The 9,809-nt window shown below is 63.3% G+C and overlaps 1 protein-coding gene across 1 annotated transcript; it reads left to right on the top strand.

Moving 5' to 3' along the window:
- The first annotated feature begins 250 nt into the window (after positions 1 to 250).
- On the top strand, positions 251 to 9,117 carry AAMP (angio associated migratory cell protein). Its single transcript, XM_084642960.1, has 11 exons — positions 251 to 435; positions 2,278 to 2,433; positions 3,218 to 3,337; positions 3,692 to 3,831; positions 5,008 to 5,152; positions 5,494 to 5,577; positions 6,086 to 6,201; positions 6,844 to 6,938; positions 7,507 to 7,597; positions 8,146 to 8,300; positions 8,760 to 9,117. Exons 1-11 carry the CDS (start codon positions 336 to 338, stop codon positions 8,833 to 8,835), a joined length of 1,278 nt encoding a protein of 425 aa, XP_084499086.1. The 5' UTR covers positions 251 to 335; the 3' UTR covers positions 8,836 to 9,117.
- Positions 9,118 to 9,809: the final 692 nt, after the last annotated feature.

Here is a 9,809-nt window from a genome sequence, read left to right as displayed (position 1 = left end):
CGGGAGGGAAAGGGGGGACAGGAACTACAGCCCCCAGAATGCCCTGGGGCGCGACGACGACCACTCCCAGAATGCTCAGGGCGAGGCGGAGCCGGGACTCCCAGCGGCCCCCAGCCGCGGCCCGGGCCGACTACAACTCCCAGAATGCCCGGCGGGGGCCCGCCGACGGGCGGGGCTTACCGCGCCGGGAGCGGCGATTGGCTCGGGCGCCCCAGCCCCGCTCGGCGATTGGCGGAGCCGGGCACCGCCCCTCTCCCTGGGCCAGGCCTGGCGGCGCGCGGGCGGACGGGGCGCCCCGAGGCCGAGCGCAGCCCGTAGCCCGCAGCCAGCCCGGCATGGAGCCCGGCCCCGGGGAGGGCGGCGCCGCGGGCGCGGTGCACTTCCACGGGGACGAGGAGATCATCGAGGTGGTGGAGCTGGGCCCGCCCGGCCCCGGTGAGCGGGGGATGGGCCGGGCCTGGGGGGCGGCGCCGCCCGAGGGGAGCCGGGAGCCGGGGGGGGGGCGGCGGTGGCTCGGCAGGTGGGTCCCTGCCCCAGGGGAGCCGGGAGCCGTGGGGCGGCGGCTCGGCAGGTGGGTCCCTGCCCCAGGGGAGCCGGGAGCCGGGGGGGGGCGGCTCGGCAGGTGGGTCCCTGCCCCAGGGGAGCCGGGGGGGGCGGCGGCTCGGCAGGTGGGTCCCTGCCCCAGGGGAGCCGGGGGGGGGCGGCGGCGGCTCGGCAGGTGGGTCCCTGCCCCAGGGGAGCCGGGAGCCGGGGGGGGGCGGCGGCGGCTCGGCAGGTGGGTCCCTGCCCCAGGGGAGCCGGGAGCCGGGGGGGGGCGGCGGCGGCTCGGCAGGTGGGTCCCTGCCCCAGGGGAGCCGGGAGCCGGGGGGGGGCGGCGGCGGCTCGGCAGGTGGGTCCCTGCCCCAGGGGAGCCGGGAGCCGGGGGGGGGCGGCGGCGGCTCGGCAGGTGGGTCCCTGCCCCAGGGGAGCCGGGAGCCGGGGGGGGGCGGCGGCGGCTCGGCAGGTGGGTCCCTGCCCCAGGGGAGCCGGGAGCCGGGGGGGCGGCGGCGGCTCGGCAGGTGGGTCCCTGCCCCAGGGGAGTCGGGAGCCGGGGGGGCGGCGGCGGCTCGGCAGGTGGGTCCCTGCCCCAGGGGAGTCGGGAGCCGGGGGGGGCGGCGGCTCGGCAGGTGGGTCCCTGCCCCAGGGGAGTCGGGAGCCAGGGGGGGCGGCGGCGGCTCGGCAGGTGGGTCCCTGCCCCAGGGGAGTCGGGAGCCGGGGGGCGGCGGCGGCTCGGCAGGTGGGTCCCTGCCCCAGGGGAGTCGGGAGCCGGGGGGGCGGTGGCGGCTCTGCAGGTGGGTCCCTGCCCCAGGGGAGTTGGGAGCCGGGGGGGGCGGCGGCGGCTCGGCAGGTGGGTCCCTGCCCGAGGGGAGTCGGGAGCCGGGGGGGCGGCGGCGGCTCGGCAGGTGGGTCCCTGCCCGAGGGGAGTCGGGAGCCGGGGCGACCGCGGCTCTGCAGGTGGGTCCCTGCCCCAGGGGAGTCGGGAGCCGGGGGGGGGAGTCTTGCTGTAGGATCTTGGGGGTGTGTGTGTTTGGACCCGCTTCTGGCCCGTCTGCATTGCGGCCCCTTCCCCTAGCTCTCCCACCCATGTGGATCCTGCCTGTCCGTCCCTGGAGCGGCTCCTTCTCCTGCCGCTGGAGGGTCCCACGGGAGCAGCTTGAAGCCTCTGTCCCTCGCCTGCGCTGCAGCAGGACACCCTGCAGAATGGCCTGTGGAGAGCCCTCTCCCTAGGGTCCAGAGGGGAAATCGGCTCCGGGGGCCTGTTCTGTCCTGGGTCTCTTTGCTGAAGCTGCCAAACCGGGGCCAGCCGCGACGATGCTGGGTTTTGTGGCATGGATGTTTGTCCTGCATCGAGTGGACTGAAACCAGCACATGACATGCAGGCCACTGGCTTGCTGTGGGGAGCGGGGGGACTAGGGCCTAGAGAGCCCCGGTAGTTGCATTAACGAGGCCCGGTCCCCTGACTCCTCCTGGGCGTCCGATCTGTTCAGAGGACCTCAGTGAATGAGTGCGGCCTGGTACTGAAAACCCTGCTGTCCAACAGGGAGGCAGTGGAACTGGCTTGCAAGCGCACTGAGGGAGGCCTCTGCCCGGTGGAGCCGGACTCTGCCTACATCACCCCCCGCCTCCCAGGGAAATGTCTCATCTGGCCCTTTCTGCAAGCAATGTGCGTGAGCTGAGGGGGGCAGAATACCCCCCCCCCACCTCCGGTGCTTACATTCCCCGGCTTTTCCCCTGCAGACGACCTGGCCAATGAGATGGAAGATGTGGATTTTGACGAGGAGGCCATCCAAGGGGCTGAGGAGCAGGCCTGGGAGACGGAGGAGGAAGACGAGGGGGTGGAGGATGGCATGGAGGCCCAGGATGACAGTGAGGTCACTTTCTCTGAGCACTCGGGTAAGCTGGGGGTAGGGGCGGGCACTGCTGTATTGACACCTCATGTGTGTTGTCTCCTGTCCTGATGTTCACTGTAGCTTTCTCCAAACTCAGCTGCTCCAGCTACACGAGGGCTCAGGGGGATCTTGCCAGGTGGGTCGGCCCTGCCAGGGTGAGCGGTGATCTCTGCACCCCCTCGCTGAAAATGGGATAGGACTTGGTCAGTTGAGTTCCCTCCAAGAGCTGGCTTTGCCCCTGGCTTTCCTTAGTGGGGTTGTGCCGGCCCGTGTGTTCAGACAAGATGTTCCTGGGACTTTCCCCCTGGAGTGTCCGAGCCTTCAATTGCTCCCTAGTGACTAGCTGCTGGCCGATCATAGTAGCAGGAGCTTCTCCATCAAGGCTGGGGACCGGCTGACTTATAAGTGGGAGCTTGATGAAGGGCGGGGCAATCCTGGACCAAGTTGCTGCCACTCTGCTCGCCAAAAGCCAAACCGACCAGTCAGCACCTGAGACAGCCACCATCTAGCCTGGTATCCCTTCTTCCTGGCCTGCTAGATCAGCCCCTCCCTTGCCTTGCGCCATGGCCGATGCTGGTGTAGCCATGGCACGTTTGTCTAACATTGTCTACGCCCCAAGCGACCAGCTCCTATCCTGGGTCTTGGGGGTTAATGGGCTTAAAATGATCCCGATCTGCAACCGAGCCTGTCTGGGGTTGAGCCCTAACGAAGCGGGAGTTGGGAAGTTGGCTGGCATTCCGTGTTCATTCGGTAGGTGATATTTATTGACACTGTTCTGTCCCGTGAAGCCTCCGTTTTCTGCGTGAGCCTCGATCCCACGACCAACACCCTGGCGGTGACAGGCGGGGAGGACGACAAGGCATTCGTGTGGCGGCTGAGTGATGGTGAACGCCTGTTTGAATGCTCAGGTGAGGTGCACTGAGTTGGACCATTCTCTGGCCTATGGCAGGTTCTGCTTCAATTCCTGGTGGTTGTGGTGTGCTCCCTTTGGGGGTGTTACTGTGCAGTGTTAAACAGCTGCCGTGTTTCACCCCAGAGAGAGCTGCATTGTCATGGTGGATGGAAAAGACAGAAAGCTGGGATCTTTAGGGATGATGAGCCATACAGGTAAATCTAATGGCCTGCAACTGCTGGAGCCTGGAGCCAACCTTCTGTTGTGGATAATCTTCAGTGCTTGGCTTGATGTTATCTGCCTTAATCACCGCAGCTAACCAAGGCTGGCTAAATCACTATCCCCTGCTTCCCCATTGCCGTCTCTTCAGGTCACAAGGACTCCGTCACCTGCGCAGGTTTCAGCCACGACTCCATGTTTGTGGCCACAGGGGACATGAGTGGACTGATCAAAGTGTGGCAGGTGGACACGAAGAAAGAGATCTGGTCGTTCGACGTGGGCGACTTGGAGGTGAGAGGGAATGAAAGGGGTGTCACTCATGGAATCTGGAGCCCAGACCCCACTCGAGGGGGCGAGGTTTCTTTTTTTAAGAGACCACCTAGAACCTCAGCCTGGATTGTCAGGAGCCACGGGCTGGTGCCTGGGAACTTTCTCCAGGAAGTGAAGCTGACAGGTCTAGTTCCTATCTCCTAGGCTGAAGAGATCTCCTGATTTCCACTGGAAAGGATGATGCAGCATGTGATGGTGGCTTCTTGGCCGGGGCGGGGGAGTGGGGTGTATGGGGCAGATCCTGGGAGCGTAGAATGGTCCGGGTGGTGCAGTGGCTGACGGGTTGGAAGCTTCAGGGAGTTTTGCTTCAGAAAGTTTTGTAGCATCTGTTGGCTGTCTCAGGAGCTGCATGATGGGGGATTTCTCTGTGTAGCTCCTGGTCCCTCTGCCTTTCCTCCCGTATGTGAACCTTCGATGAAAAGATCAGAGAACACGTCCTCCCTTGTTTGTTTCTTCTCCCTCTTCTTCATTGCACCAAGGGGAAGTCTGGGTGTTACCAACAGGAATCAAAGCATTGTGTGGACTTGTGAAGATGTGCTGAAATTAGGCAGATTTTACCAGGAAAATTCTGTAGCGTAGACCAGGCCCAGTTCAGTGGGGAGAAGCGAACTGGATTTTGAAACCATTTCTAGTTACCTGGCGTAACTGATGCTGGTGAGGACGGTTGTATCCTGAATGCCGCTTCTGATTTGATCATGTCCCTTTAGGTAGGGAGCTGGATGCTTTCAACTCGCTGTGTATTGTGTAGTTCCTCCAAAAAGCTGAAAGTGCGTGTACAACGGGGGAAACTGAGTCACGGAGGGGCAGTGACTTGTGTAAGGTCACCCAGTCAGAGAGAGCCTGGAGAGAAGTCCTGTGCTTTTCAAAGTTTGGCTTTGAACCGCTTGCGTCTATGGATGCTGGGGCAGCGTACCTGGGGGTGACTGCACACATCTCCCTGATCGTGTGCCCGCCAGCAGAGGAGGTGGTATGGAGCCAGCTCTAGAGGGAGCCAAGTGCCCAGCCTGGATTCCCTTCTGTGGGCCCCGCTTGTGGATCCTCTTGGGCTGAGCCAGGCCTGTAACGTCTGGCTCCCCCCAGGCCCGACTGTTCTCTGCTCTTCAGCATCCTCCCCCCTCTGTCTCCCTCTTTCCCCAGTGGATGGAGTGGCACCCTCAGGCCCATGTCCTGCTGGCGGGCACAGCTGATGGGAACTCCTGGATGTGGAAGATCCCCAGCGGCGAGTGCAAGACCTTCCAGGGGCCGAGCTGCCCGGCCACTTGCGGCAGGGTCCTTCCTGACGGTGAGAGGAGAGGGCAGGGAAGGGATTTGGGGAAGCTGGGCATGGAAACTAGGCCGTGGTGCAGCCCTGCCAGTCGTTACGACATAGCCACTGACTCTCTGTGGGCACTCCCCCAACTAATCCGATTGGGAGCCATGTGTCTTCTCCGTCGGTCCCTCAGCCAGCAGGCAGGAGGCGCCCTGTCAGGGCAGGAGTCACCGAGCCCTGCAAGGATTTTTCCCCCAGGCCTCTGTCCCTTGGCATGCAGGGGGCAGCCTGGGAGGGGGAAGGATAGGGTGGGGACAGGGTCGGGGGAGAGGGAGAGGGTCTAACAAGCGGCTGTTGTCCATCTCTCCGTCCAGGGAAGAGAGCGGTGGTTGGCTATGAGGATGGGACTGTGCGGATCTGGGACCTGAAGCAGGGAAGTTCCCTCCACGTTCTTAAAGGTATGGAAGGGTTCATTCCCCGTGTCCGTTGGTAGCTAGGAAGGGCAGGGTGCTGGCGTTGCACTGGATTTCCTCTGTTTTACAAGGGTCTGCACCAAAGGAACACGGGGCGGGGTAGGGGGGTGGCTGGGTCCACCAGCCCCTTTCCGTGGACTCTCGTTATGCCCGTCAGAGGGCCGTGGGGCTCTCTCCTCAGAGACTGGGGGAGTCCGTCCATACAGGGAGAGCGGTTCCGATGCACCAGAGTCTAGTCTGTGGCTGGTCTCTGCAGAACCTGGCGCGTTGGCTACCTCAGCTGAGGGGAGTTGGCAGACCTGCATGCTGGCAGGAGGGGGCACGGCTCCTTGCAGCAGGGCGCGGGGAGGCCGTTGGTCAGGATTGAGGGGCATCAGCAGAACTGGCATGAACTGGTGGGGCAGCTGCTCTGGGTTGGGCTCTGAGGTCTCCCAGGCAGGACTGGAACACGGTCAAAGCGTCTGACCTCCCGTTGGCTGTGAACTTTCCTCAGGTCAGGACGGGCATCAGGGCCCCTTGACGTGCGTGACCAGCAATAAAGATGGCAGCCTGGTCATGACTGGGTCCGTGGATTGTCACGCCAAGCTGGTGAACTCAGCCACCGGCAAGGTGAGGCCCTCGCACTGCCCTGGGGCTGGGTGGCGGCACCCGGGGCCCTGAGCGGGCAAGCCTGGGAGGTTTGCTGCTCGAAGGCTGAAGCTAGGGAAGGGGCTGGGTTAACAACCTCCTTTGACTTCCCTGCCCCAATCGAGTCTCCTCTCCTGGCGGCCCTGCAGCTCTGGGAGAGTGAGCTGCTCTGGCCCAGCCTGGCCTCGCTCAGGCTTGTCGCTCATTGATCTCTGTGGCCGCCTGCTCTGGGGAGGACCTGCAGTGGTGTTGATCTGCCAGCAGAGAGGGCTCTAGGCCAAGGCACCGCACTGCCCTCGCTGTCCAGAGTTGGGTTACTGGAGTTCAGGGATGCCGGTGGCTGGAGGTGGCAGGGTGGGATCACTTGCCCTCCTGGCCCAGTTGGGTTCTTGTCTCTGGGTGCCGATGGGTACCCCCCTTGCTTATTGGGGAAGGGGAGTGGCCTGGTCTGTATTTGCAGGGCCCCCACTCTGGGGCAGGGGTGGTGTCTGCAGAGTAATGGGCTTGGCTGAGGCTGTAGCAGGCTCAGCAATCTCCAGGTGTGGGGAGAGACGGGACGCTGGATTGGCTCCCAGGCCCCACTCCCCACTGGCTCTGATGGGGGAGTGTCTCCTCTCTGCCCAGGTGGTCTGTGTGTTTAAGATGGAAAGTGCAGCCTCAAAGTCCCCGGCGGGGGAGGCCGAATCCAACTCGGTCGAGTCCCTGGGCTTCTGCAATGTGTGAGTACGGGCTGGGTGGGCGAAAGGCTGACCCTCCCGGCTCATCCTTCCGGGGCTGGGCCTGGACGCTGGGGAAGGGCCATGGGCAGAGGCGACCCCAGAAGCTGCATCAAGAGAGGGAGGGAGGGTGGGTGTGTGGGGGGGGTGCTGATTTGGCATGGGGGTGGTCCCGGTGCTGCCATGTTGCTTGGCATTCACGTCCTGGGGAGGCCAGGATGCCGTTCTCCTCCCCTCTCTTTAGAGGACCCTAACCTGGGTTCCCCCTCCCCCACCCCATCATCCCTATTGGTAACAAATCCAAGGAGTCCCATTTATCTGTTTTGCCGGGGACTGACTGAACAAGCCTCGTTCCTCCACCCAGGCTGCTCGGCCAGCAAGGCATGGGGGGCGTTTCCTTCGAAATCCACCCCCCCTTTGCTCCTAAGAGGGGGTCTGGCAGGTAAACCAGTCCGTCCCTCCCTCCCTCCTTTCACTTCCTTCTGTCTCCCGCTGGCGAAGAGGTGCTGCTTGGGAGGTCGGCAGGCCACCATGCCCCGCCTCTCACGCTCTCCCTCTTTCCCCGGGGCAGGATGCCGCTGGCAGCCGTGGGCTACCTGGACGGGACCTTGGCCATTTACGACATCTCCACGCAAAGCCTGAGGCAGAGGTGTCAGCACGAGGTAAGGGACCGGGCACTAGTTGGCGCTCTGGGGGTGATGCCCTGAGCTGTGGCCCCTGGAGACCTCGGGCTGCCCCAGAGGGCTCTGGGATCACTCAGAACTGCTGGGGGGGCATGCTCTCCTCCCAGTTAGCAGGCCTGGGGCTGCCCCGTGGCCCAGGGCAGGGGCTGGCAGCTCCTAGCATGGCTCCTGGCTGATCCCCTATAAATCTTCATTCTCTCACGGCTGTCACTAACCTCTAGACACTGCTGCCGTCTCTGTCCAGGGACCATCACTGAGCCCCCTTGGCTTGGGCCTAGCCTTGGGTTGGGTCCCAGCCCCCAGCCAGAAAAGCAGGGTTTGTGGGCTCTGACCAGTGATCCTAACGTCCCTGTAGCATGTCAAGACAGCAGCCCTTGCCCGCCCCTAAGGCAGTGCCAGGCACCACATCCCTTGTGGGGTGGAGCTCCCACGTCTGCCGCCAGACTGGGCGAGCCAGCCCCTGTGCCCTTGTCCGGTGGGGTTGGAGTGCGGCCTGCTGGTGCCCTCGCTGACTTCCGTGCCCGCAGTCGGGGATCGTGCAGCTGCTGTGGGAGGACGGCGCGGCTGTGGTCTACACCTGCAGCCTGGATGGTGCCGTGCGCTTGTGGGATGCTCGCTCCGGGAAGTTGATCAGCGAGTATCGGGGCCATTCGGCTGAAATCCTGGACTTCGCCGTCAACAAGTGAGTGGCTGTGGCGGGCTCTGCCTGTGGTATGTCTGCCTTCGTGCTGCAGCGGGCACGGCCCCCACTCAGTCTGCCCGTTAGGCTGGCTGTGGACACAGGGCTGGCGTGTGCTGGGGGAGGGCGGGGATTGGCTCCTACATACGTTAAAGCCTGCGAGCTTTGCGCTCAGAAATCGTGAGCTGTCCTGCCCCAGCCGGCTCGAGAATGGTGGCGCCGGATGTGATCAGACTCGGGGTCTGTGTTGCATTAAGAAGGGTGCTTTGTTAGGCCGGGCTGAGAGCAGGTCTCTGCCTCTTGAGGGGCACTGGCGGAGCCGAGGGAAGCAAAGGCTAGACTGGACTAGCCTGTCTCTCTGTCCCCTTCTCTTTCCAGACCCAAGGAGTGTGGGCGGCGGCTGGGGGGCTCTGCCCTTTGTCCCCCGAGCCTCTCTAATCCGATCTCCCGTCTCTTTCCCAGGGACGCGTCCATAGTGGTGACAACGTCCGGGGATCACCAAGCCAAAGTGTTCTGCGTGCAGCGCCCGGATCGTTAGCGTCGGCGCCTGGAAGGGAGCGGAGCACTGTGGGAGCCGAGAGCAGTGCATTGTGGGATGGGGGGGGACTAAACCCACCAGCAAAGTGAGGCAGAGCAATCCACGGCTGGAACTCGAGGGGGGTGGGAGGTTGGCTTGTACTGCACAGGGGACCCCTGATCCTTTTCGCATAAAGTGATTCATAGCTATCGCTTGGCCATCTCCCCCCTTGTTTAGTTTTAGGGCTAATCCCAGGGTTTTCTATGAAATGTTTTAATTATATAAATTATTTCACGTACTGGATCCTGTCTGTTCCGACGTCTCCCACGTCGGCCAGGGCATCAGAGCAGCTCCTGCCTGTTGCACCAGATCCTTTTTTGGGATCTAGCCCCGGGGTGGGACGGGGGGGGGTGTTGGGTGCTGATACTGGCAGATCCTAGGGGGTTGCAGGGAGCGGGCAGCTGGGGTGAAATGAGAAACTGATCTGCCCGCCTTCTCCTTGCATGTGGATGCTCCTGGGAAGTGCTGATGAGATGCGGGAGTGAGGGGTTATGGGGGTGCCCCATGGGGAACTGATTCCCCTAAATTGTCTTCACTGTGGGACTCTTCTGCCTTCTCTCCCCTCCAAAGGCTCTGTGTCCCAGCAGTTCTCTCTGGGGCCCCATAGGGCTGCCTCTCTTGTGTGCCAACCGCTGTCTCCCTGCCGTGTCTTCCTGACCGCTGCCATGCTGGACCCGGTTTGGGCCCGTCAGATGGTAGCATGTGTCAGGGCAGGCAGCCAGCTTCTCTGGGCAGGCTGTAATGCCAGGCTCTGCTCACCTGGGTGCAGATGAGGCTGCCCTGGGATCTCGGCCATGCTGCTGGCCATGCGCTGAAAGGCAGCCGATTGGGGATCTCCCTGCCTCATGGAGGAAGGGGGTTCCAGAGTCTCAGGTGCCCCCTCCGAGCGATCCCAGCCCCAGCGTTCAAATCTCAGGCCTGCTGCAGGGGAGCAT

The sequence above is a fragment of the Lepidochelys olivacea genome (assembly GCF_965140295.1).
Source record: "Lepidochelys olivacea isolate rLepOli2 genome assembly, chromosome: 11".
Lineage (NCBI taxonomy): Eukaryota > Metazoa > Chordata > Testudines > Cheloniidae > Lepidochelys > Lepidochelys olivacea.
The sequence above is the reverse complement of the archived record's forward strand: the minus strand, read 5'-3'. Positions and strand labels throughout refer to the sequence as shown.

Excerpts from the sequence above, each read along its gene's own strand:
- AAMP (XM_084642960.1), top strand. The coding sequence starts at position 336 with ATGGAGCCCGGCCCCGGGGAGGGCGGCGCCGCGGGCGCGGTGCACTTC. Across the intron at positions 3,832-5,007 it reads TCGACGTGGGCGACTTGGAG|TGGATGGAGTGGCACCCTCA; the intron begins GTGAGAGGGAAT and ends CTCTTTCCCCAG. Across the intron at positions 6,202-6,843 it reads TGAACTCAGCCACCGGCAAG|GTGGTCTGTGTGTTTAAGAT; the intron begins GTGAGGCCCTCG and ends CTCTCTGCCCAG.